This window comes from Serinus canaria, chromosome 19 (assembly GCF_022539315.1).
Source record: "Serinus canaria isolate serCan28SL12 chromosome 19, serCan2020, whole genome shotgun sequence".
In the NCBI taxonomy this organism is placed as follows: Eukaryota; Metazoa; Chordata; class Aves; order Passeriformes; family Fringillidae; genus Serinus; species Serinus canaria.
The window spans coordinates 1,250,536-1,277,308 of NC_066332.1; the positions used below are offsets into that span (position 1 = coordinate 1,250,536).

The following is a 26,773-nucleotide window of genomic DNA, read 5'->3' on the forward strand; positions in this document are numbered from 1 at the left end:
GACAGTCACTAATACTGCCCAGGGTTTTCCTTAAATGATTAAACTGTTGACATTGAAGGCTCCAGCTCGTAATTTGCCTCCAGCCATAACTTAATCCTTGGTAGTTGAAATAAATTATTGTAGTTGGCTCAAATCAGGGTGGGAAGCTTTTCTTTAGATAGGACTGGGAAACAGTGTTTTTAACTGTATCTCATCCTGCTGTGCATTCCTTGCAGCCAGTGCTTTGCCTTGGCTGGCTCTTGCAGGTGCACCTGGTCTCAGGTGATGGTCAGGCACCCTGGACTTTGGGTTCCACATTCTTATTTTTCATACTTCTCACTAAATTGTGTTAGGACTGCTTGAGCTGTTAACACTGCCTCTGAGTGCAGTGTTTTTCCAGTTATATAATATTCCTAGAAAAAAGTTTATTCACTGGAGTGATCCTTCTGGAATTATAAAAAAAAGAAAATCAAATGTACAGGATTGAACCATTACATTTCACCTGAGCCCTTGCACCTCTTCAGAGGTTTTGTGTCTGCCTGTATTCACAGACAGAGAATCCTGACTCTTGCTTTGTGAATAATTAAACTATTGTTCCTCCTGCCCTGCCCTATTGATTGCAGGTCAGCTCAGGATTCCCCCTGGAGCCTGCTGCTGATCCTGCCTGAGCCTGAGCCAGGGCTGGATCAGCAGTGCCCTGACCTGGGCCTTCAGGATGTGTTTGCAGCTCAGAATAGCAGCTCTCAAAGGAGTGGTTCCAGCAGGATGGGAGTGTGCAGATGCTCGGGTGGGATCAGCACTCCTCCCTCTCCCCAGAACCACGGCCAGGCTCAGGTCTGTGCTGGGCTTTGGAGCCAGCACAGTCCAGGGAAGCTGGTGGTACTTGCAGGATCCCAGGATTAATTACAGCTGGCTCAAGTGTTGGAGGTGGTTCTGGCTCTCTCTTTCATGCAAAGCTTTCCTTTCCCTTCTTCAAACAAGACCTTGAGAGCACAGGGTGTGCTGTGTGGTGATAAATCACCAACCCCTCTGGGCTCCTTCACCCAGGTGATTCCATCTCTCTGTTCACCCTCTGCAGGCTGCTGCTCTGCACATCCACAGTGCCAGGGGCACTTGGGCTCTGTGTGCAGGGGCTCAGCTCTGGGTTTGGGATGCTGGCAGGACCAGGTGGCTGATGGATGGCTCACTGTGCCTCGCTGACCCGTGGCAGTGGCCACTGGACTGTGCCATGTGTTGGTCAGGTTTTTCATTAGCCATGGATGTGGGTCATGCCTGGGAAGCAGCCTGGAGCCTGGCCTGCTCTCCCCCTGCAGGGAGATGAATAAAGCAAGGCAGAAATGGTTTGTTAGGATGGTTTTATCCTCGGGCTGGTGGCTGGAGTGAAGGAAGAGCACAGCTGGGAGTTCAGCTTGTCCCCTATGGCTCTGTGGGAGCCCAGTGTGCCAGCCTGCTCTGCCCTTGGTGTTCAGCACCAGCATCTCAGCCCCAGCGAGGCTCAGGGAAAACTCTGTGGGCTGGGTTTGCTGTCCCTGCAGCCACCAGACCCTGAGCAATCCAAACTGACAGTTCCTGCTGGATTATAATGCCAAAAGTAGGGTAGGAGGGCTGGTTTGCTGGGGAGGGGGGCTCATGCTTTAATGCAGACTGCCCAGCTCTGGCTCCCTGTGCCTTCAGGGATCAGTGTCAGTCTGGAGGTGAAAGATCAAGGGGGTGGGAGCAGCCACAGCCCCCTCTGATCTCACAGCTGCCCCTGGCAGGGAGAAGGACCTATTGGGCCATGTAATCACCAGGTGGGTACAAATGTTTGGAGCTTTCTGCAAAATAATTGGATTTTCTCCAGACTTAGCTTTTACAAACTATTTATTCTGTTAAAACATCATCTCTGCAATATCCCTGTCAGTGCTGGCACCTGGAAGTTTGACGAGTCGGCCGTGCAGCACTGCAGGAGCCCTGATAAGCTCAAACAGGATTTCTAGGCTTTTTTAGATCCTTGCAGCACATTTTTACATGTTATTTGTATCAAAGCATGAATATAAAATTAAAGTGTATTAATACTTTATCAGAGGAATGGAAAAGTCACCCAGTCTTCTGTGTGGTTGGATTCGATAAGATGAAATAACGCATTAAAGGTGTTTGAGTTGTAACATTTATATTTTGATTGTAGATTCTGCAGCCAGAAAACTCAACTGGTGATCTGTGCAGCCTGGACTGGCCAGAAACTTAATTTTTTTTTAGTGTTTCCTCACTGCCATAGTGGTATGGTGACTTTCAGCTTAAAATGTAGGACAGCATTCAAAGGTCAAGGCTTAGATTCATTGAACAGAGAAATTTCTGTATGAAATGCTCAGGTATTTTCCAGGTTATTCTTGTGCACACCCCAAGCCCAGCGAGACAACAATTCCGTGTTTGTCCTTGCGCTTCCTCCAGGCTCTCGGCAGGTCCTTCTTGGGCGGCGTGGAGAGTGCAGGGTTTGAACTGCAGCTCCTAATTGTGGGGCTTTGTTTCAGATGTGGATGACTTTAAGGGAGGCCCGTTTGGAAGCTGTCCCAGCAGCTCTGCACTCAGCAGCCTGGCGAGCTCCGACTGCTCCGGCTCCGACCGGGACCAGCAGGGCAGGAGGCTCCCCTGCTCCGCCCAGCCCCCGGGGAGCGGCTCCTCCGCCGCCACCGCTGTCCTCCAGAAGAAGGAGACCTTCTTTGGCAGCTCAGAAAACATCACCATGACAACAGTTTCCAAAGTGACCACCTTCTCCAGCGAGGATGCTCTGCAGGACGTTTCCTTCGCGGCCTTTGCCAACTTTAAGGACTCGGGGCCGGTCTGCGGCGGCCCCGGCGACGACGACCTCGGGGACTTTGGGGATTTTGCCAGGCTTCCCTCGGAAGCTCAGGATGCAGCAGCAGCTGACACAGCCCTGGGCACTGATTTCCTCGCTGGAGCCTCCTCTGAGCTGCGGAGAGAGGCCACGGATGACTTTGGAGAGTTCCAAAGCGAAAAACCAAAAATCAGCAAGTTCGACTTCTTGGTGGCAACTTCCCAAGGCAAGGTGAAATCCAGTGAGGAGATGATCAAGAGTGAGCTGGCCACCTTTGACCTGTCTGTGCAAGGTAAGCCTGCCCGTGGTGGAGGAACCTCATGGTGCATGTGCTCATCAAAGGCCGATTTTCCTAATGGAATTATAAATTAGCTAATGGGGATTGTTCCAAAGGCTGCTGGAAACGACCTGAATCTTCTCATTGATCTCCGTGGCATTTGGAGCAGGTCGTTTTCTGCAAGGGAAATATTTGTTGTGCCAAAAACCTGTAAGAATTGAGGGACTTGGGGAGATCTGCAGCAGTCTCTGAGTAAAGAGAAATATTTGCTCTTCTGGAGGAACGGGACCGCCCTTGCTGCCACTTCATTCATTTTAAATAGCCTGGGTCTTCAGAGTGCAGCAATAACTTTTTACAACCTGACTTTTTAGGGTCTCACAAGAGGAGCCTGAGCCTGGGGGACAGAGAAATCAGTCGCTCCTCCCCCCTGCCAGCCCTGGAGCAGCCGTTCAGGGACCGCTCGAACACGCTGAGCGAGAAGCCAGCCCTGCCCGTGATCAGGGACAAGTACAAGGACCTCACTGGGGAGGTGGAGGTGAGGAGCCCTCTGGGACACTCCTGAGCTGGCACTGACACCAAGGGCCTCTGTATCCCACTCTTTGGGGCTTTGCCTGTTGGAGTATGGGTGTGTGGATGTTGTCAGTGCAGTCTGGAAGGTTCTTCTCTCACGGCTTTAAAGGGAGGTGGGAAAACACAGAATGTTGTCTGAAACACAGAACCACTTGACCTTGCAGCCCAAGTTTATGACTGGAAATTAGTTACAGTTTAAATCTAATCCCAGCTTTGGCAGAGACAGTTTGCTTTGGCTTTCTGGCTGTGTGGTAGTTATTTCTCTTGCTCATCCTGAGAAGAGATGGGGAAAGGACTCAGATTAAATTCTGCTAATCCCCATTGCTAGAACAGCAGACTGGAACAAATGTGTCAGGAGAAGCTGTGTGCAATGAAACCTTTTACCCACCCCTATACATTCTCCTTTTGAAACTCATTCCCACTCCCAGAAATCAAATTTTAGAGTTCAGGTGCATAGAGAATCTTGAAAGAATGGGGAGAAGTTAGGAACAGATCTGTTAAAAGTTCACACAGCTGATCTGCAAACAGTCCTTTGCAATCCCTGTCTGCTGTGTGTCTGTTGTGTAGGGGAGAGGGAGAGAAATGTGTGTAGGAACAAGCCTGAGCCTGTCCTTCTCTTTGCTCTAGGAGAGTGAGAGGTATGCCTACGAGTGGCAGAGGTGCCTGGAGAGTGCCCTGCAGGTGAGTGTGGCTCCTCCTCCTCCTCCAGACCCTTCCCTCCTCCCTCAGGACCTGCCTCACTCAGTGTTTGACAAAGTGTGGGAATCAGCCCTGGGAATTGCAGTTTTTAAACCAAAAGCTGCCACCTCCTCAGCTGAGCACCCCACACTAATCTCCCTGTGCCTGGGGATTAGTTTGGCTTTTCCCTAAATTTTCCAGCTCTCTGGTTAGGGGGGTGCTCCCCAGTTGTGTGCTCAGGGCACTGGCACCAGTGCCTGGCTCCTCAGGGCCAGAGGGAGGGACAGAACTGTCCCTGAGGGTGTGCTGTGCCCAGGCACCATTCACCTGCTGCTGGGGGATATTTCACAGCCAGATCAGTGCTCCTGAACATTTCTTCTTTGCATTTGAGTGTTAGAGAGCCCAAATTGTGAATGCTCTTATTAAATTAGACAGCAGGGCATGCATGCTCTTAAAACTCTTACTTTGGTAATGAAACTCTTGGGGGAATACATTAAGGTTTTAAATGTTCACACTCTCCCCTGATCTACTTTAGCAGGAGTGTATAAAACATGGGATGGAGTGTGGCAATCATTTCTTGTTTAATTTGCCTCCTTTTCTGAAGAACAGCTTCTGCTGGGGGTAATCTTGTTTGTAATGATTATTTAAAGATAGAAACCCCATCATTTTATGGAATTCATTCCCATCAGGTCATAAAGAAAGCCAATGACACCTTAAATGGAATCAGCAGTTCATCTGTTTGCACTGAAGTTATCCAGTCTGCCCAAGGCATGGAATATTTACAGGGTATGTTTTCATTTCCCATGTGCTTTACAATGAAAGTTCTTCCCTAAAAACCAGGAAGATAGAGTCACTCTTCCCCAAATGGGATTATTTTTAATCCTAATCTTTGCCTGCATCTGAATAAAGAAGAACTCCTCTGCCAAATAAATGTAACTCCAGCTTTGAGCTGACCCTCCATGGCCACCCACTCTGCTTTTGCCATTTCTGGGTTCAAGGCTGGGGCTGCAGTGCATTCTCTGCAATCCTCCCCTCTCTTCCATCCACAGGGGTTGTTGAAGTCTACAGAGTCACAAAGAGGGTGGAGCTGGGCATCAAAGCAACTGCAGTTTGCAGTGAGAAGCTGCAGCAGCTGCTGAAGGATATTGATAAAGTGTGGAACAACCTGATCAGCTTCATGTCCCTGGCTGCTCTGACGGTAAGGCCCAAATTAGCTGCCTGGTTGCTAAAACAAATCTCATCATTTCATTTAAAGAGGCTTTGCAGGGTGTGCTGAGTTGACTGTTTGTGTTTCTTGTCTTGGAAAATGGAAATGAACTTATTTGTGAGAGCCAGTTTAAAACCCTCTAAGAGAACTGTCCTTTATGCACAAACATGATGCTGTCTTACTTGGTGCCTCAGTGATTTGGGTGCTATCCTGGGTGCCTGTGGACATCTCCAGTAAGGCAAATTTAACTAAATCCAAATAGGCCAGAATGGCATGGGCATGTCTTGTTTTTTAATGTGCCTGCAATTGGCTTTAATGCTCACAATTCCACAGCACACAGTGGAGCAACACAGGAACAACTGAACTGTTTTCCCTTCTCTCTGCATCTGGAAATGCCTGAGTGTGTTTTGGTTCAGCTTTTCCTGCTCTGCACTGCCAGGAAAAGCTCCCAGAGAGGCTGGTGGGATCTGGAGAGCTTTGGGCATTGCTGGGTGAGGGGGACAGGCAGGGGTGGTGTGAGGGGTGCCCAGAACAGACCCAGAGAGAAGGCAGGAGAACCACCCTGCCATTAAATTAAATACCATGTGGGGTTTGTGTTGCAGGAGATAGAATGTGCAAAATCACTTCTTCAACCATGGAAAAACCTTTAACCATGGAAAGCCTCATCATTTTAGGGAATCACCCCTTTTTGGGTGCTTTATTTTGAGAGATAGAGTGGATCCCTTTGACTCAGTGCACATCCAAGGAGCCTTCAGGGTCAGCACACCCCACCAAGCACACTGAGCACATCATTACCATGGGGAGGTTTCCTCTGAGCTCTTTAATTTGTGCCTTCCTCCCTGCACTGCAGCTGTGCCCACAAAAGGCTTTTCCTTCCCAATAAACACCCATTTAGAAGTAAGGCTTGGAGTTTTTGCTTTCTGCTTGCAGTGCCCATCTCCAGCTCACTGTCATTCCCTGCAAGGCAGGAGTTTATGAGTGAGCTGTCCCTTTCCACACACCTTTTGCATGTTTTAAACCTCCCCAGGTATTCTGGTGATGCACAGAGCCTGCCATCCCAGGAAATCTCTTTCCTCAGCATTTTCCTGCCTGGCAGAGGAAGTTGATAGACCTGGGTTCACCTGTTGGAGCTCTGGCATTGCTGATAGGAACAGCCCCAAGAGCTACCAGCATCTTTTCCTCCTTTGAACAGGTGGATTAGAATGCAGTTGCTAAAGTGCTTTTCCTTGGAAGATTACAGGGATTACTGGAAGTGCAGAGCTTGGCCCTGTGTCCTCTGAGCCACAGCAGCTCCTGGCTCGTGGCTGCAGCTGAAGCACAGCAGGAGCTGCAGGCAGTGACTTCTCACCTGCACCAGAGTCCCCCTGAACTTAGCACAAACCAGGGGCTCCCTAAATCCCCAAATCCCCCCTGATCTTGCCTCTCCTCCCCACGGGGTTCACTGGGAGGGTGGAACCCCCCCCTCTGCTGCTACAGGATCCTGAGTGATGCAGAAGTGCCAATTAACTGCAGAGAAGGATTCCAGCTCCCAGGCATGCTCTTGGAAAGGTTAATTTTATCTTTTAAAGGATTTTGTTACAAGGTAATTTTATGCACAGCCTTGTGGTTTTTCACAGCAAATTGCAGGATGACCTTCTCATTTGCTTCACTCATGCATTTGGTAAACAAATATTAGAGTGCCTTTATTAATTGGATTGATCTACTCAGAGATTAAAGGGTGTTTTTATTCAGGAGTCCAGTTCCTCTCCAGCCATTCAGCAGGGCAGTGTGAGCAGCAGACCCACAGTGTGGATTGAGACACACATGGCCTGGGATCACAACCTTTTTTAAGCTTCTTGCATTTCTAGTCACTGCTTTTATTTGCATACTATTCAATGCAAAATTTGAACAGTTTTACATCATCTTTGTGCAGTGCTTTAATTGATCATTTATCCTGTGGCTGAAATGTGAGGATAAGTACTGGGAAAGTGACCACAGTAATTTATTATTTGCAGGTTTATTCTCCCACCCTTTGCCTGTCTTTAACCTGAGCCTGTGTGTGGCTGGTGGCCTGAATTCCATGGCTTGGTTAACCTTAATATCCCATTTTGTACTGCTCTGCCATTTTGTAGGTTCAGAACAAACCCCAGAAGAGAAAACCAGGTGCCCTTTTTTGCTGAGGCAGTACCAGGGAGTCCAGGAGAGTGAAGCCTGCTGCAGCCACCTCCCCAGGGCTGGCAGGGAGAGCTCCCTGCCCACAGCTGCACAAACACCTGCAGATGCTCTGTCTGCCTTCCCCCAGCTCCCAGTGCTCCTTCCCCTCTGGATGGGGGAATGTGCAGCTCAAGAATTCCTTCCTTTGCAGCTGAGGCCTTTTTGAAGACTGTGAGGGTTATAAATGGGTGCAGGTGGAGATGGCAGCTCCATCCTGACAGCTCTGGTGGCTGTCACCCTGCCGTGCCACGTGGCCTGCTGGCTCTTGGTGCTCACTCATTTTTATTGTGATGTCTGAAACTTTCTCAGAAAATGCCTCAAAGTTCCTGTGTGCTCTCTTCAGCCAGATGAAAACTCCCTGGATTTCTCTTCCTGTATGCTGCGCCCAGGGATTAAGAATGCCCAGGACCTTGCCTGTGGAGTGTGTCTCCTGAACGTGGATTCCAGGAGCAAAGTAAGTGTGTGCTGCTGGGACTCCTTCTGAATTCACAGCTGGCCTTCCATCTGTAGAACCCCAGGCTGGTTTGGGTTGGAAGGGACCTTAAAGGCCATCCAGTGCCACCCCTGCCATGGGCAGGGACACCTCCCACTGCCCCAGGCTGTCCAGCCTGCCCTTGGGCACTGCCAGGGATGGGTGCAATGGAAAAGGTTTTCCTGGTTGTAGTTTGTAGACTCTGACCTGTGGATGGGTCTCAATAAAATCCTATAATGGAATGTCCAGAGTTCCTTGGGCTTTGGTGTGACACAGCTGTGGAGAAAGGGCTGAGTTTGATGGGCAAGAAACTGGCATACTAAGATTTAAAAAAAGATACATATTTTTTAACAAATAAAAACCTTCTAATGACTTTTCTTCATGAAATGGCTCACCAGAGGGACTGTTGCCATGAGCAGAGCTGGGAGGGCCTCCCAGGACATGTGCAGAGCTGTGCCAGGCAGTTAAACCTAGAGGCACTTTTCCTGACTTTTTTTGGTTTCAACATTATTTCAGAAAGAAGAGAAACCTGTGGAAGAACTTCCCAAAAAAGTATGAACCTGTAAAAAAAGCATTCTTTCTAGACTCATTCTTCTTGAGTGTGGAAGGCTGAGCTGCTGCTGGGCTCTCAGCTGTCATCTCAGTTGTACCAATCATTAATCCTCTCCTCCAGTCGTGTTTTGTGGCTGTTAACTCTTGATCTGATCCACTAACCTGCTCCAGAGCTGCCCTGTGTGTCTGCATGCCTGTGCCTCGTGCCCAGCTCTTGGGCTTGTGCTCCTTCTGTCGTGTGCCAGAAAACCCCTGACTGCCTGGCTGTGTGCTGCCTGGGGGTCTGTAGCCAGAGAGGGGGGATTGCAGGGCCTTTCTGCTGGAAATATTGACTCTTGCCTTTGTCTGCCAGGCAGTGGCATTTTTAGAAATCTCTGCAGGAAATCCAGGGTGTGGAGAGCAGGGCTGGGATATTTTTTTTTTTTTAAATAGGGAGCTGTGAGGCATTGGAAAATATCTCCTAGCAACAAACAGCGAGGTGGTTTCAGCCTGTTCATGGCTTCACACTCTCAGAGGCTCCTGTTGTAAAGCAGCTTCAATTAACAGGAGGAAGGGGATGAAATTCAACCTGAAATAACACTAATAGCAAGAATTGCACCTGCCTAACCCACAGCCAGGCTGGAGCCAGGGAAATAAATGCAGGAGCTGTCTGCTGGCAAGCAGGACAAGCTTCCCCTTTGGTAGGGAGGTGGAACAGAAGCAGAAGGTGCAGGGAAGAAGGTGAGTTAGCTGCCAGGGCTCGGGCCAGGGCTCCCTCCTGCAGGTGCAGGTTGGCTCAGGTGTGATGGCTGAAGGTTTTGTCCTCCTGCAACTGAGATCAAATGGAGTTGATGGGGTGCAGTGCTCAGGGCAGAGCCCTGGGCTGTTTCCCACTCTAGGTTAGACCCTGGAGGGGATCAGACTGTCACATTTGTTTCAATTCTTCTTGCAGGCCTTCAATTCAGAGACAGATAACTTCAAGCTGGCATATGGAGGGCACCAGTACCACGCCAGCTGTGCCAACTTCTGGATCAACTGCGTGGAGCCCAAACCCCCAGGTCTCATCCTGCCAGACCTGCTCTGAGAGCTGCTGCACTGCAGGTGGAGCCTTGGTCTCATCCTGCAGGACCTGGGGTAACTGCTCTGCTGGAGGCTGCAGCTGGGGCCAGGGTCTGAAACCTTTGGGGTTGATTTTTGGTCCAAAAATCAACGGATTAAAGCCACTGTTACAGATGGTGAAGAATTCACTTGTAATGGCCAAGGTTTCAGGAATAACTGGATAATATATAGTGTGGCAAAAAAAAAAAAAAAAAAAGAGTGGCATTTCAGTCTTTCTGAAGATGAAAACGTTATCCTGTGCAAAAGCAGCCTGGGAACCATGTGCATAAACCTGTGCCTGGGAGAGGCCAGCATGGAGCTTCCCTGAGACCCTGGAGTGCTGGGCTGATTTGCATAGAAACAACCACTTAAATACTTGAAGTCTGTATTTGCAAGGAAATCTTTTCCTTAACGTTTTTGGGACACAGACCTTGATGTTCTTTAAGTATTTGCTGCTGTGATATCACAGCACATGAGTCACAGCAGCATCCAGGCAGAATGAATTATTGACTCAGGAGGAGAAGCTGCTGGGTGTTTGTGCTTCCACTGCTCTGTGCTGGAAGTTGAGCTGGATGCAGAGCTGGTTGGTGCTGGAAGGTGAGGACTGGAAAACTGCTGGGATTTTCCCTGTGCTGTGTGGATGCTGTAGTGCAGGCAGCTGGAGTTTAAAACTCACAGTCTTTGTTGTAAATACAGATAAACTTCCCTGGATTTGTCCTGAGCTCCAGGCAGGGTTTTGTGTCTCCTGACCTTTTGGGAGCTGTGTGGCTGCAGCACTGCTGAAAGCTGGACTCTGCTGATGCAGCACATCTGCTGCTGTGGAGATTCTTTCCCTTTTTTGGCTGTGGAGATGCTGTTCCTGATGGGATGGGATGGGATGGGATGGGATGGCTGTGTGTGAGCCTGCAGTCTGCTGCTACCTGTAGCAACGTGTTCCTGTGACTCAGAGCTGGCAGCACAAGGTGGCCCCTGGCTCCTGCAGCAGGGAGTGGGATTGAACAGCCAAGGCAATTAACCCTGGAATTTGGTGGTCTCAGCAAGCTGTGTTTGGAGCAGGCATTGTGTCCCTGCTGCTTTGTGGCTTTTGTAGGTGCCTCTCTGGACAGGTTTGTGTCACAGGCTCTCATAAATGTTACCTGTGCATCTGAAGTACCTGGTTCCTCCTTCAGATCCAGCATCCAGAGGACAGTGCCGGCAATGGAGTGCTGGTTACAGGATTTTAAACCTGGGGGAGCCTCCTGGTGTCACAAGAGACATCCCACGACCCTGTCTAGGGCTGCAGGGAATGAAGTGGGATGTAAATCCACTTTCTCCTTAATTCTTTGGCTTAGCCTCTCACATCTGTTCCTTTCCTCCAGCTTCTCCAGGTTAATCCTGCCCCCATTACAGGTACCTGACACTGACCTGTGGCTATTTGCTGAAACAGAAATTACAATGAGGAAAACGATGCTTTGTATTTAAAAAACAAACAGGCTTAGTTACACGAAACTATTAATTAGCCCAAATGAAAGAATCTTGGCTCAGAGGTGTCTGGCTCCTTCCTTACACCAATTACAATAAATCTCCTTGCTGCCTCAAATTAGCTCATTCATGAAATAAAGCCTGCAGCTCCAGCTGATCCAGAGGCAGATTTCCCGTGCTCTGCTTCACACATCCTGCCCAGCAATTTCCAAAAAAGCAGGGAAACAACTCCTTGCTTCTCTCCCTGTCATTTATGAGGTGGGAAGGAGCTCCAGCAGCACAGCATGTGTCCACAGCCCTCGTTTTCCAGCACAGTGAGGCTGCTGTGCCCCTCACCAGTTCCCTCAGGAGTCTGGGGACAGGGAGCCACTGGGAGAGGCTGGTGCTGAGGGAATGCTGTGTTGGAAAAAGGGATTTACTGACAGCCACCACAGCTCCCCAACACTTTGCTAGAGAGGAATTTTCCCCCCTTAATTGAAAGAAAGTGCCCCAAATAAGAGGCCATGGTGTTAAATTTAAAGCACCGGCTGCATTGTCCCAGGAGCATTTCCATGCTGGTTTTTCTGTACCTGTTACCAGGTCCCAGCCCCTCTCTGAGCTGCAGCCAGCCTGTCCTTTGGCCCAGAAGAAAAGGGATGGACATTTACAATTCCAGCTGCAGCAGAGCTCCCTGGAGGGTGACACTGCTGCTCTCCTGCTCCCACAGCAGGGAGAGGAGCAGGCACCATCCCTGTCCTTGTGGGGCTGCGGCCGTGGGCAGGCAGGGAGGCTGTGCCTGGAGATCCCCTGGATGAAGGCACACACAGAAGGATCAGCTGCAGCTCCCAGCCATTCCAATGACTCACTGGAGCATTCAGCATGCTCGGATGTTGTTGCCAGCCAAAGCCCAGTGTCCTTCCAAGCTGTATCCAAGGTGACAGGATCGTCACAGCCCACCTTCCCCCGCTGCCTCTGCTGCAGGACACGCTGCCTTCCCTCTGCTCCTGCCCAATTCCAGACCTGGAACTCCTTTTCCTGCATGGATTCTCTCACTGCAGAAGAGAAATGAGGTTTCCTTTGGTTTTTTACATAGACAAAAGGGGCTGCCTTGGCGTGACCTGTGGCAAGTGGGGTTTCTGTCTCTTGGTGTACATTTGCAGTTCTGAGGATTTATTTGCTCGGTTATTTAATGTATTTATGGCTCAGCCCCGTTGTGTTCCTGGTGGTCCCCTGCCCTGGCAGCCTCCCCCTGCTGCTGGGGGCTGCTCCAGCCTCTCCCCTGCCCCTCCCTGCTGGTGTTTGGCCGTGAGTCCCTGCAGCCCCCGGGATGTCACCTGTGCCCTGGCATTGTCACCTCCTGCGCTCACCATTCACTCCAAGCCTTTTCCTCCCTGGCAGCAGCTGCTCCTGGCTGGGTTTGGTGGGAGCAGCTCCTGCCCTGAGATTCCTGCAGTGGGGTGAGGGTGAGGTTCAGCCCCAGGCTGAGCAGGAGCTCCTGGACACCCATGGACTGCTCTGAGTCCTGGCAGCTGCACCAGGAGTCCTAAACTTGAAACAAAACCTGCCTTCCCAATAAAAGCTGCTATTGTACAAACTGCTGCTTTGGGTTTACTTTTAATTCTGCACCTGTATTTAATTCCAGTTCTCAGTGTTCAAATAGGAATGTCATAATTTTATGAAGGAGAGCAATCAGAAAACTTCTCTTTCTATTGTGATTCTTCTCCTGCCCTCTGGGCAAATGTTATTTTTCTTCCAGAAGTGGTTTTGTGATTATTAGTTGGAGCTGTTTGGGTTTGTGCTGTGCTGGAGTTGCTGCTGATATTTTAAATCCAGTGAGAATAAGTGTTATTAATTGACTTTAGTACCTTGTTTACTCCCTTAATTCCTGCAATGATTTATAAATCCTGTGTTGAGATTCAAACCTGGTGTTCAATAAAAAGCTCGTTTCATATCTGACCAGCCTGGGAAGCTGAAATATTTATATCATAATGTAGGTGAAACCTGCTCTGTGGCTGGGATGGGGAAGGTGTCTCACCAAATACTGGAAGATATAAAATATTTTTCAGACAATTTAGATCCACTTGGAAAAGCCAGTGGGGAGCAGGAGGAGGGGTGTGCTCAGAGCAATCCAAGCTATACCAGGGCTCTCTTTTCTTTGGTTTCTGTAGATTTGAGAATGGAGAAAAAACTGGATTTTGAGGGGGAAAACACTTGTGAAAAATCTTTTGCTGTGGTGAATACAAGAAGAGCTTTTGCAGTGAAATCCCCACAAGCACTAAGGCTGTAATATAACCTTGAATGGGGATTTCAGGTGAATTGTTTTCTCATGTGTTTTATTAGGCAATTTCACTTTTTATAGGTCTAACTTTCCCTTGTGTTTAAAGCCAGCCTTTGGCTGAACATCAGCATCTCCCTCTCCCCTCACTCCTTGGGCAGTGTGTGCATAAAGTCTAAAGAATAATTCCAAGTGGAGAATTTTTATCCTTCCATTTTTTTATACCAGAAATGCTGTTAAATCCTACTTTGCCCATTTTTAGGTAAAGTTTAATTTTGTGAGCAGATTTCAGTTTTTAGCATTTTTTTCCTTTTCAAATGTCATGTGTTGGAACATCTCCAGACCAGTGATTAATCTTGATTTTCACTCTCCAGTTCCTCACTTACCATTTCCCTGGCTGAAGTTTAACTCTGATAAATTTGGAAGATGAGTCTCTGTGTCTGCCTGCCACTGGAACTGGGATCCAGCCACGGAACCTGAGCTGGGAGCAGCTGGTGGCAAACTCACCTTTCCTTCAGTGGGGCAAAACTCATTGGGAAAAGCAGGAGAAAGCATCCTTCAGCCACCACTGTTCAAAGGCACTGCTGGGCCTTGGGCTGCTGCTGGAGCTCCACTAGCACAGTTTGGAACAGGAAACCAACACATGTTCTGGTTTAATCTTTATTGATTTTTTTTTACAAGTATAGAATCTCATTGAAATCAGACAGCGATCGCAGCACTCTGCCTGCTCCTCCTCCAGAGGCAACAGAAACTCCCTGGTGCCTTCTCAGGAGCACCAGGGGCTCTCCCGGGCTCCAGTCTCACTCCAAGGAGCCAGTCCCTGCCCCTGGAGCCACGGCAAGGCTTCTCCAGGGAAGGGCTGGGCTGGAGTCACTCCTGGCACACTCTGAGCGAGGCCAGGCCTCTGTCACCACCCTGGGGACAGAGAGGAGCAGCCCTGGAATGCAGCATAACCTTGAGGAGAGGACGGAATGGAGAGAGGCAGGAGTGGGCTAAGGCAGGTCCTGAGGGGAGCTGGAGCTGAGGAGCCCAGGGGCTGGGCTGGCTGCTGGCACACCCCCGGCCCAGGAACTGAGGGGATTGACCCCCTCCTGGGCTGGGCTGGCTGCTGGCACATTCCCCCCCCTGCACCCAGGACTGACCCCACTGAGCTGGTACCTTGCTCACACCCCCTCCCAGAACTGGGGATTGACCCCCTCCTGGGCTGGGCTGGCTGCTGGCACCCCCCCGGCCCAGGAACTGAGGGGATTGACCCCCTCCTGGGCTGGGCTGGCTGCTGGCACACCCCCCCAGCCCTGGCAGGGCCATGCACACATTCCTGAGCGTCTCTTTGGCTGCCCAGCAGATTCAGCCCTCCTGCTTCTGCCTTGAGCCACAGCTGGACAAGATCTGTCAACTTTCCACCCACAAAACACACCAGCATTTTCCAGTGGTTGAAGTGTATTCCAGGACTATTGCCCTGGCATGGAATGAGTGAAAAAGGATCTTGTATTTATTTGATTTGAATTGCTCAATTTTTATTTTACTTGTGGCCGACATGGGCTGATTCAATCTTTTTGTTGGTTTGTTTGTTTTTTCCCTTTTCCCCCCCTAACTTTGAATATGATTAAGAGCTGACTAAAGATCTCAAACACTATATACTGAGAGTCACTACGGATGTTAAAGAAAACACCAGCACCAGCACCACAGCCCCTGCACTCCTGCCTCCCTGGTGCTTGGAAAACCTGCTGCTGTGGAGCAGGGCCTCGCCAATGCTGCTCCCGAGCCACTACAGGGTTTTGCAAGGAAGCAAACAAGCTATAACAAAATATCCAGGCTACTACTGTGGCAGGAAGTATACTTGGGCCATCCACTCTGCCCAATGCCTCTCAGGCCCTTCCCTGGAGGATCCTAATAAACTGACTAAAAAAAAGGAAAAAAGATGGAGGCTTTATGGAAGGAATAAACTTATAATGAGACCTGGTTTTTACTAAATCAGAGATGCAGATGGGAAATCCCCATAGAGAAAAATGCTTTGAAGGGAATCGTTGGCCTTGCAGGTTAGCGAGGTGAGAATTGAGGTTCTGCTGTGTGGTAGAGAACCAAAGTTGGCTGTAGAAGGAGAAGGGAACATCTCCAGTCTGCTTCCCATCTGCAGTCCCATTAAATTCCCCAGTAAGGCATCAGGGGTCTCCTCTCTCTCTCGTAAACGTCCGGGATGATGCCGTAGGGCGTCTGTACCATTTTAACCGTGGTCTTCCCAAAGAGCTTCCTCTCGTAGTCTATCAGCTGCCTCCAGAAGCCCACGTTGGGCCGGATCACGGGGCGCCGCGCCTTCACCCAGTTGTAGGCGTCGAAGAGGGAGACCTTGTGGTACTTCATGAGGAAGGCGATGCAGAGCGTGGCCGACCTGCTGACGCCGGCGGCGCAGTGCACCAGCGCGGCCCCGTGCTTCCGCGCCACGCTCTGGATCTTGTCGGCCACGCTGTCGAAGTACAGCGAGATGGGCGCGTTGGGCATGTCGGCCAAAGGCACTTTGACGTACTCAAACTGGGGCCAGTTGAAGTTGGGGATCTCGATGGTGGCGTTGATGATGCAGGTGATGCCCCGGGACAGCAGCAGGTGCCGGTTGGAGGCCACGCTGCCCCGGCTCAGGTACAGCGAGGGCGTGATCTGGGCGATGCCCCCCAGGGCGCCTTCCGAGAGCATGCGCGGAGCCATCAGAGTTCTCGGCAGGGAGTTGTGGCTTCTGGAGGTCATGGAGGATCCTGGCACTCAGGCTTCCATTATGGGAAGAGAGCCAAGGGGATCTGCAGCCAAGGGAGGGATTGTCTGGCCTGGTGGCGGCAGGACAGCGAGAGCTCCCGCTGCTTAGTCACTGCAAAACACAAGTGAGGCCGTGAGCGGGGAGCTGTCCCTGACCCGTGTCTGTGCCAGGGAACAGGAAAGCCCAGCTCGCCCTGCTGTGGCCTGGCAAGGCTCCGTGGGGAATGTGGGGCTGGGCTCACAGTGCTCATTACTGCAGTCCCCCAGGCGCTGCCTGGACAGATAGTAACAAAAAAAATCTTCAGCCTAATTAAGTCCAATTACTCGCCAAGGGTTTACCTGTGGGCCCGGACAGCATCTCACCCGGACCAGCACGTGGAAGATGAGCTACACCTTTTCCATGCTTAAACACAGCAGCTTCACAGCTGGCCACGGTTCAAAGGGATGGTGAGGAACAGCAGATGCCAGCAATTTCCAGCACGCTGCCCTCTCCCCAGTGCCACCCTTCTCCTTTTTAGGTGTAGGAAAGGCCCCGCCAAAGCACATAAACAGAGGAAAGTCGCTCATTAGGAAAGGCGGTGAGTCACGTCCATCCCCATCAGTCATCGGCTCTCACGGAGGCAGGGGAAGTGTGGAAAGAGTGACCTGGTTATGTCAGAAGCTGGGAGTAAAACCCAAGAGCAGAGCCTGGGACAGGGGAGGCTCTAGTCCTGCTTTTATGCCTGACTAATGCTTGGCAGAGGCCTGGGATTGCTCCTGAGAGCCACACGGGCCATGAGGGTCCCTCATCTGACTCCCCCTGCTCCTTTGGGGCACCTCCAAAGACAGGGAGAAGCTGAAGGCAAGAGGATGAGCCCTGGAGTATCAATAATTTGCCAGTCAGTGTGTTTTCTGTCTGGAGAAGGGCACGGGACAGGCTCCAGCCTGTGCAGGCTGGGGAGTCCCTGCCCAGGTACCTCTGAGCCCACCCTGGTGGCACTGGCAGAGCTGAGGGGACTATGGGGGATGCTCAGGGCCTTGGGGAGAGGGATCTATCCCTCCAGAAATTCCAAATTATGTTAAGAGGGTCCTTTAAAGGGCTGTGGCTTCCCCAGCCCTCAGCTGTCTGCCCTCATGTCATGCTCTGGGAAGCACCAGCAGGTCCCAGCAGTGGCTGGTGGTGCTGCCAGTGGATTTTTGGCTCTGTGGTACAGAAACTTGATGAGCATAACGTGGCCTCCTCCATGGCTCTTCCCTGCTGGCAGCTACCTGAGCAGCTCCTGAAGCTGTGGACTAAAGCTGCAAAAGTTCCTGCCCCCACAAGGCTTTTGCTGCAGCTACGAGTGCTCAGCTTCCCCCCACTGCAGCCACCCAGCTGGAGCAGCAAGGAAAGGTGTGTTTTTTCAGAGGAATAAAGTTCTTTGAGTAGCGAAATCCCTGCTCTCAAGCAGCTCTTATGGACAGTGCAAAGGATTTGGGCACTTACAGTTGGTGACAAAGTCCTGCTCTAAGTCACGGAGCGGCACCGCAGAGCTCTGGGCTGCTGGGGCTGGGGTGGCTCAGGGAGTGTGTCCAACGCTGAGCTGGGGAGACAAAAGAGCAGGGATTGTACTGGGATCTGTGCTGGACACTGATGAGGGGGTGCCCAAGAGCTGGGAGGGAGGACCACGGCTTCCCCACAGAGAGATGAGGACTCAGGGTGGCACTTGCTGCCAACACCATAATGTCACCAGTTCCTGCCAACATGGCACTCAGAATCACGGTGAGCCCTGAGGAATCTGAGGCTGGCACAGAAGTCATGGCTCAAAAAAAAATTAAGTCATTTAAGTAATTGATTTACTCTAATGTCTCCTTTAGCATCTGCCCAGGCCCAGACAGCTGGGGCAGGTCTGTGTCCTTCTGATGGTGCCCAAGCCACCCACTGGGGACCCCCTGTTCCTGTGAATGGGAAGGGGCAGAGCTGATGCTAGAGCCACAACACTGTGCTCCCAACAAGCTGAGAATGGGGCCAACATCCCATTCCCAACATCCCCCTCCTTCCCCAGAAGCCCCCAGAGTGGAGGTGAATCCCCTGGGAAATGCTGCTGGATGAGGGCAGAGCCTCCAGCTGCTCCCGGGGGAGCTGGAGCAGTTTGGGAAGGGCTCTGCTGCTTTCCATAAAGTGGTTCCTGTTTGCAGGCAGGAACTTATCCAGGGATTTGCATGTGACAGGCTGGGCTGGCTCTGCAAACTGGGGCTGCCAGGCCAGCGGCAAACACCTGCTCATCCCATCCCATCCCATCCCATCCCATCCCATCCCATCCCATCCCATCCCATCCCATCCCATCCCATCCCATCCCATCCCATCCCATCCCATCCCATCCCATCCCATCCCATCCCAGGTGGCTCCAAGCCCCATCCAGCCTGGCCCTGGACACCCCCAGGGACCCAGGAGCAGCCACAGCCGCTCTGTCCAACCTGTTACATCCCAGGCACACACACACACACACACACACACACACACGACATCCCCGGGGCTCGGAATGGCCGACACGGCTCTCCCCCGAGCCAGACCACCTCTCAGGCAGGAGGACGGGACATTTGGAGGAGAATCTCATTATTGCAGCGAGAGATAAGGCTGCTGTGCCTGGGGGTGCCCGGCGCTGGGCACAGCGGGGCGGGCGCCGAGTCCCTCCCGTGCAGCGGAGCTGGCTGCGGTGCCACCGGCTGCGACGCGCTGGCTCAGGCATGTGACAGAGCCACGCTGCTGCCCACACACACCCGGCTGAGCAGCTGCTGCCGTACGGGGAGCTGGGAATGGAAGGGGTTGGGCTGCCAGCAGCTCCGGCTCCCCCCGGCTCGCAGGTGTGAGCCTTCACCTGTCCCCAGGGCTGCACCCCGCATCCCTCCTGCCCGGCCCGAGTGCCCTGCTGTGCTCCAGGAGAGCCCCTCTGTCCCCAGGGCTGCACCCCGCATCCCTCCTGCCCGGCCCGAGTGCCCTGCTGTGCTCCAGGACAGCCCCTCTGTCCCCAGGGCTGCACCCCGCATCCCTCCTGCCCGGCCCGAGTGCCCTGCTGTGCTCCAGGACAGCCCCTCTTTGTCCCCAGGGCTGCACCCCGCACCCTCCTGCCCGGCCCGAGTGCCCTGCTGTGCTCCAGGAGAGCCCCTCTGTCCCAGGGCTGCACCCCGCATCCCTCCTGCCCGGCCCGAGTGCACTGCTGTGCTCCAGGAGAGCCCCTCTGTCCCCAGGGCTGCACCCCGCATCCCTCCTGCCCGGCCCGAGTGCCCTGCTGTGCTCCAGGACAGCCCCTCTGTCCCCAGGGCTGCACCCCGCATCCCTCCTGCCCGGCCCGAGTGCCCTGCTGTGCTCCAGGAGAGCCCCTCAGCCTTTCCCACCGCACCCCCTGTAATCCAACACCGCCGCTCTTCACGCAGCCATTCCCCTCATTGTGCTGGGGCAGACCAAGGGAAAAGGAATGAAAAGCCTCTTCCCAGCCGTTGCTGAGTGCAGAAAAAAAAAAGGAGCAAATCGCTGAAGATGGAACAAAGCACTCACACAGCCCGGCGTGGCTGTGCCTGGGAAGGCTGATGGCACAAGAGGCTCCTGGCAGCGCACAGGGAAGGGCACCGGCTGCCCCTGAGCCTCTGCACTGCCAGGTACAGCCAGGGTGCAGCACCTCATGGGAAATAAAAACCCCACCTCTTCTCCCACTGCTCCTCGGTTGGGGTTTCTGAGTGCTGGCATAGGCTGAGCAGTCACAGCAGCCCAAAGCTGGTGCCCCGGGGTGCTGGAGCCAGGACTGTCCTTAAAGCAGCACTGGAAGTGCCCTCCAAAGGAGCTGGAATGTCACTGGGGTTTCCTGAAAAGGCCTGACATCCCCAGAGGGTGCAGATGGTCCTTCAGGAGAACACAGGGCTGGTAGCATCCAGGTGTTCCTGCCATCACATCCTCCTTTTCTTGGGCTGGCTCCAGTTAATGAATTAATTAATCTCACAGCAGCCCTGACCCACAGTAAATCCCTTTCCAGACTGTGCCTTGGTCTTGCCCACGTGCAGAGCCCAGACAGTGCCCAGAGGGAGGGCTGGGACCCTGGGGTGGCAGGGGGTCCCTGGGGTGGCAGGGGCAGGACTGGAGCAGCCTCCTCCCTCCCCGGCAGACTGGTGGGTTCTGCCATTTCCCTCCTCTGCATAATCAGGGGTGGGGGAAGCCAGTGGCTAATTACAGCCTGGAGAACACTCTGCTCTTCAAAGCCTCCAGGTCCTTTCCCAGCGCTCCTGGCCAGCGCCATCCTCGGGTTTATGGCGAGGGGACACTTCTCCCGCCCGATCCACCTGGATCTCAGCCTGCACCCAGATCTCCAGCTCTCGGGTGTACCTCCTGCTGCACTCCAGGCTGAGCTTCGTGCTTCCCAGGTCTCAGGAGGAGAGGCAGGTGCCTAGCCCAGGTAGCTGCTCCCATGGAAGGCTGGCTGTATCCCACCTGGGCTGGATCTCCTGGCCCCAGAGCAGCTCCTTTGCAGGTGAGAGGATTTCCAAAGCAATGCAGCAATGCCGATGCCGTGCTTGGTGTTTTGGTGGTGCAGCCCCTTGGAAAGGTTGCTGCCGGCAACGCTCGTGGCTCTGCTCCTCCAAATCTTGCAACAGCTGGAGTTTGTTTCTCTTGCTTTCATTCCTGGGAAGGCAGTCCTGTTAACAAAGGCTGAAATTCCCACGGGAAAGCATTGCTGGCTCCTGGACCTCCTGAGAAAGACTTGAAAACACCTCTGGAAGCTCAAATGACAAACAGGGTGAGTTTGTGAGTTGAGTGCTGTGATCTCCAGGACAGGAGGGAGAACTGGTCGGGCTCTAGACAATGAGTTGGCAAGTCTGAGCTTCTTCCTTCTTATTCTGGTGCTGCCGGGTGGTTTGCTCTGATTTTAAGGGTTTTTTTGTTTGTTTGTTTTTTAATGCAGCTCCTCTGTCTTGAGAGCTGAGGCTGTGGCTCGTCCCTGGGGCACTTGAGTTTCTGTCGGGTTGTGTGGCAGGAACACAACCAGGGGCTGGTACCTGGACAGGTGAGAGCTCCCCAGGCCTCTCTCCCTCTGGAGAGTGGGTTTAGTGCAGGGTGGGCCCTGCTCTGCTCAAGGAACAGAGATACTGAAGTCCCTGGTTTAATTCCCAGATCATCATCTGGGATTTGGAGAAGATTTCTGGGCTGGGTGTGCAAAATGTCAGTACTGAGGCAAGGCTTCTCCCCCCTCCCAGGAGAGGAAAAGTTATTCATTTTGGAGATGACAAATGATCTCTAATCCTGCAGTAAAGAGAAGAGTCAATATCGCAGGCGCTGAATGAACGAGCCTGCTCAGGGCTCTTCCCAGCCAGGCTGAACAGCAAATTGCTTCAGAAATGGTCCTGGAGAGTGGCATTTCAAATAAATTTCAGCAGACAGCACAAACTGCAGCCATTCTGGGGTCAGGGCTTGCTTGTGCTGAGTCCAAGGGAGCCCAAAGCAGAGCCGGGAGGGGAGAGAATGAGTGGGAGCCGCCGGCTCCTCTTCCCAGCCCTTGGCTCTGCTCTCCTGCCCTTGGTTGTGCTCCTGGAGCCATTACAGGCTCTTCTCGTGTGGGTCAGAGCCATCAGCACATCCTCACAATGGAAAGGTCGAGTGGCTCGGGTTTGGAATGGGAAAGAAGGAAGGGGAGCAGGCGGGGTGATCTGGGCTGAGACAGAGGATGCTGTGACCAACCCCCGACTGATTCTGCTGGCAGCCTGGGCTGGCCTCTCGGAGCAGGATGGGAGCTGTCAGATGTTAAATCAAGATAATAATCTGTCTGCCCGGAGCTCTGAGCAGGCCTGGCTGCTTGTGCAGCTCCCAGCACAGCTGGGTCCCTGTGCTTGCCAGAACACACCAGTAACTTCCCGGAGGATCCACAAAACAGGGGAATCGTGCCCAAAACGCACAACAAGACACCCTGCAACCAGTCCAGGGCTCTCCTGGGAAGCTCAACGACCCCAGAGCAAGTAGGCTGGTCTGCAAGCACAGAGTCCTGCCTGCCCCCCGTGCCTGCTCCCAGAGCCAAGGCAGCTCCCCGGGCTGCAGGGCTGGCAGTCCCTCAGGAGCCTGTCCCAGCCCGCTGGCAATCCCAGCCTGCTGGCAATCCCAGCCTGCTGCCTTCAGAGGGGTGACAGCTGACACTCCTGTGTCCCAGGGCTTGGCAAGGCTCACCCACTGCCTCCTGCCTCTGCTGAGCATGAGCCACCCTCGCTCCACAGCCAGGCCCTGCTCCCACATGGCAGCACCGAGCCTTGGGCTGGCACCAGGCTCAGGGGTGGTGACTCTAACCCAGCCCAAAGTGCCCAGCTGAGCAGTGTCTGAGTGCTCTGCCAGCAAAATCACTCCCCGACTGCCATGCTCCCAGCAGGAAAAATGGGCGGTGAGGGTTTTGCAAGGACTCATCTGAGGATGCCACTTGGCACCATGGGCAGGGTCCCAGGCTGCCAGGCAGGGCAGCAGCTCGGCAGCCTCTGCACTCCCGCTGCCACCAACTCCTGTGACAGTGGTGCTGCCCACGGCCACGCTGTGATCCCTGCCACCCTGCTGTGATCCTGCCGTGCAGCCACCCCCTCCACAGCAGGAACAGGCACTGCTCCCTCTCCAGCTGGATCCTGCCAGCTGCCAGCCAAACCTCTGGCCACAGGGACGGAGCGAGACGGGCAGCGGGCACAACCTGGGGCACGCTGGTGTTTATAAACCCTCGCTCTGCTCTGAGGACAAGCCTCCCTCGGCAAGCAGCGAGAGGATTTGATGCAAGAAAAACAAACCATCTTTCATTGAAACGCCACGTCTGTGCTTTCAGAGCCACGGGCTCCGTGTGCTGCTGGCTGGGAGAGCGCAGCGGGGGCACGGGGCTCCCCCAGCACAGGGCAGTGGCGTGGCCACCTGCATCCTGCTTCAGAACTCCTGGGAGGCACGTGAAATGTTTTAAAATCCAGAGCCAAGCTGTGAGGAGGCACGAAGGGCTCCGACAGTTGCGTGCAGCATCGGTTCCTTACTGGGCTGAGCACTGAGGGCTGTTTTCCAGCCCCGAGTGGCGACACCGCCTCTTCTGGAGCACCACAGATTATCCCAGCGCCAGCTGATGGCATCTGGATTGCAGGTGGAGTTTAGGAAAGCTTCATCCCCTGCTCCCTGTGTCCAAGTGTGACCCTGGGGGATGTGGATGGAGAGCAGGGAGGGCACATTCAGGGAGCAGACCCACGCCTGGCTCTGGCTCCCGGGGTGCTGCAAGATGGAGCCTTGTTTTTTCCGGAGCCGTGCCCTGCGCAGTCACAGCTGACAGGAGGGACACAATCTCTTCCCTGTTAGCAGAACAAAACACAGGGACCCGGTGTGTTTGCTCGTGTGTGACCCTGCCGGGCCCAGGGCTGTGCCTGCTGCTCCTGGGGCTCTGCCCCAGCCCACCCCAGAGCCCATGAAATTGAAGGCAGCTGCAAATTCACTGCAACGTGTCCTGGAAACGGTCCGGTGCCTCCGTGCTGGCCTCACCCGGGCCTTTTCCAGGGCCAGTGCCAACTGCTGCGTGCTCTCAGCTGCCTGGCTTCCCAGAGGGGCTCAAAGCTGGCACCCTGATGGTGGCACCTTCCCCTCCGGAGGCGTTCCTGGCAGGCAGGGGCTGCCCAGCCTTCCCCAGGCTCCCCAAGGCTGGGCAGGGGCTGGCTGGGCAGAGGGATGTGCCCGCAGCAGCTGGAAGGAATGAGGTCAGCTCTGAGCACACCCGTGGGTTTGTGCTGGAGAACAGGAAGAGAGGCCCATTTTAATCAGTTGGGGGAGATGGAGTTTACACGTGGAGCCTCCTCCCCTGTGAGCAGCACCCCTTGGCTCCCAGGAGGTCCCTCTGGCTGCTCCAGGTTGGGGGATATTCCCTTTTCCAGGGATGCTGTGCCAATTCACATTTCCTCCATGAAGGATTCCTGCCCCTGAAGGGAGGGACCTGCAGACCCCCCCCACACTGCAGGGTAGGATTGTGAAAATAAATGAGAATTAATTCTCACTGGCCTGGGAACCCTGACCCACCTGGCCTAGGGGTGACTGTGGCAGCACCTGTTGATCCTTCCTGCTGGGAACCCCAAGCCTGCCTGATCATTATAATTTTATACTATTTTTAAAGCAGGGGAGTAGCTGTGTGAGCTGAGCCCACGCACTGCCTGCACCACAGGTGCCCTGGGAAGGGTGGGCAGAGCCTTTGCCTCCCAGTTCCTGGCTTTATTCCCAAGCATCCAGGGAGCTGGGGCTCCCGTTCAGAGATTCCTCAGCTATTTCCGAATGCCAGAGCCCTCTCTGCATGCTATGGCTGCTCAGAGTCCTTTTTGGAGCCATAAATGGGTGTGTGTGTGCTGTGTACCTGGAGAGGAGGGGCTGGGAGAAGCTCCTGTGCCTGATTTGAGGTGTCACCCCTCCCTTCTAGGGAAAACCACCCTGGAAGAAAAGTCCTACAGCAGTGGCAGGAAGCCTGGAAGGCTTCTCTGGTGAACAGCCTGTGGTAGATGGCTCTGGTGGGGTCGGCACATGGTGCTCCCAGGCCCCACTGCCCTGCCCAGGTGCCTTTTCCCCACTCCTCATTCCCAGCCTTTTCCTGCATGCCCAGGCGTGCAGGTGGGCGGTTCTGTGGGACAAAGCTGGTTCTGGCTCCCAGAGCAGAGACCTGAGACCTTTTTGTGGCAGCTCTGCATCCCTTTCCTCCCTCCCATGGAGCCTGGCTCAGGCAGAAGATCTCCCCCAACACCCTGTACGTTTCTAGCACTAGAGCAGCATGAGCTCTCTGGCTTTCCAGCTCCGAGATTCCAGCTGGGATCAGGTATTGAATTAAGCCATGCAAATTTCAATCTTGCCCTGGCCAACGAGGAAGCAGTGCCAGAGCCCAGAGCAGACCCCGCAGCGAGGGCTCAGATGAAATCCCCGGGATTTCACCTTTGTTCCTGCAGGAAACCGGGATCTGTGTCCCTGTCCAGGACCCAGGTGAGCCCTCGGGGGCAGGAAGGACAGGCAGAGCTGCACGTTCACACCTTCCAGGCACAAATTGATTAAAACCTGCTGCATTACTGCTCCCCTGACGTTCACCAGGGTCACGTCAGCCGAGTCGTGGCATCAGATCTCTCTGCCAGCGGGGAACAGCACGTGTCCCCCAGATTAGGGATCCTTCCTTCTCATTCCTTGGGAACCAGAGTGCCACAGAGCCTGTCCCAACCACCGGGAACACAGCAAACACCAAGGTTTACAGCGAGGCCTGGGGGAGGAATGCACTCCCTGCCAGAGAAGGGCAGCTGATCCGGTGTATCATAAGGGAAAACAGTGTTTTGCCAGTGCTAATCCTCCACCATTCCTGAGGCAGGGGCATTAGGGATAAACTGAACTTGCAACATGATATTAAGGCATCTGCCAACACTCAAACCTCCAGAATAAAAGGCTCATTTGCTGCCCAGTCGAACAGGTTAGAATCCTGCCCCATCTCCCTACAGCCAAATGCCACTCATTGATTACCGGTGTTGCTCAAAGGAGCTGCTCCGGAGCTGAGTCAAGGGCCGTGCACGCAGCCGGGCTGGATGTGAGGCCGGGCAGCTGCAGGCACCCACCGGGATGCCCTGGGAACCGGGGGTGTGGAGGGCAGGAGCCAGGGATGGCAGCGAGGGCAGAAGCCAGGGATGGGTACTCCACTCCAGCAGACTGATGATGGGCAGAGCCAGGGATGGATGCCCAGAGCAGGAGTGAAAGGGCAGGAGCCAGGGATGGGAGCGAGGGCAGGAGCCAGGGATGGGCACTCCACTCCAGCAGGCTGATGGGCAGGAGCCAGGGATGGGAGCCCACAGCAGGAGCTCAAGAGGAGGATTCAGGGATGGATGCTGAGCTGGGGTGCCGAGGGCAGGAGCCAGAGGTGGGTGCTGAGCCAGGATGCGGGGATGGAGCCCTATCACGGCACAGCCCGTGGTGGTGCTGGTTCCACGTCGAGGAACCCCCGGAGCCGTGCCCGCGGCTGCTCCGGTGCAGCTCGGAGGTGCCCCCCGCTCTCCCGCCGCGATCTTTGCCTCGTCCCGATCCTGGGGCGCCCCGGCAGCGCCGCCGCCGCCCCGTCCCGCTGTCCCACGGCACAGCCCCGACACGCCGAGCCCGCCGGGGATCGGAACCTCTCCGCGTCCCGTCCCGCCTGCCGGGGGCCCCTCCGGAGGCGCCGTAGGCGAGCGGGGCGGGCTGGGCACAGCGGGCACAGCGAACACAGAGGGGAACGGCGGGGCCCCCCCCATCCCGAGCGCCCCAGCCCGGCCCGGCCCGGCCCGGCCCGTCCCGTCCCGGCCCGTCCCGTCCCTACCATGGCTCCCTGGCGGCGGCTCCGCGCTCCCTCGCGGCCGTGGCGGCGGCGGGCCGGGACTTTTATCGTGCTCGGCCGGCTCCGTCTCGGCGGTGCCACCTGACCGCGGCTGCCGGGGCCGCCCCCGCCCGCAGAGCCGCCGTTACCAGGCTACGGGGGGCGGCCCGGCCCGGCCCCCGGGCGGGGGCTCCGGGAGAC

General features: G+C 54.1%; 2 protein-coding genes across 11 annotated transcripts in view; one reads left to right on the forward strand and one right to left on the reverse strand.

Moving 5' to 3' along the window:
- The window catches only part of SYNRG (synergin gamma), a 37,407-nt gene extending 24,194 nt beyond the window's left edge, over positions 1-13,213 (forward strand). For 7 of the 10 annotated variants that reach the window (XM_030230901.2, XM_030230904.2, XM_030230906.2 and 4 more), the window contains 8 exons: positions 2,487-3,083; positions 3,440-3,603; positions 4,266-4,319; positions 5,006-5,102; positions 5,366-5,514; positions 8,060-8,170; positions 8,705-8,740; positions 9,672-13,213. In XM_030230901.2, coding sequence (XP_030086761.2) covers positions 2,487-3,083; positions 3,440-3,603; positions 4,266-4,319; positions 5,006-5,102; positions 5,366-5,514; positions 8,060-8,170; positions 8,705-8,740; positions 9,672-9,803 — 1,340 coding nt within the window. In that variant the 3' untranslated portion in view covers positions 9,804-13,213. The remainder of the gene's footprint in view (positions 1-2,486; positions 3,084-3,439; positions 3,604-4,265; positions 4,320-5,005; positions 5,103-5,365; positions 5,515-8,059; positions 8,171-8,704; positions 8,741-9,671) is intronic. The other 3 variants (XM_030230907.2, XM_050981623.1, XM_050981628.1) reach the window with 1 other exon arrangement.
- A 1,789-nt stretch (positions 13,214-15,002) lies between these two features.
- On the reverse strand, positions 15,003-26,687 carry DUSP14 (dual specificity phosphatase 14). Its single transcript, XM_030232422.2, has 3 exons — positions 26,576-26,687; positions 17,743-17,839; positions 15,003-16,389 (listed from the first exon to the last, which is right to left on the reverse strand). The coding sequence occupies exon 3, from the start codon at positions 16,269-16,271 to the stop codon at positions 15,675-15,677; it is 597 nt and encodes a 198-aa protein (XP_030088282.1). The 5' UTR covers positions 16,272-16,389; positions 17,743-17,839; positions 26,576-26,687; the 3' UTR covers positions 15,003-15,674.
- Between the last annotated feature and the right edge of the window lie 86 nt (positions 26,688-26,773).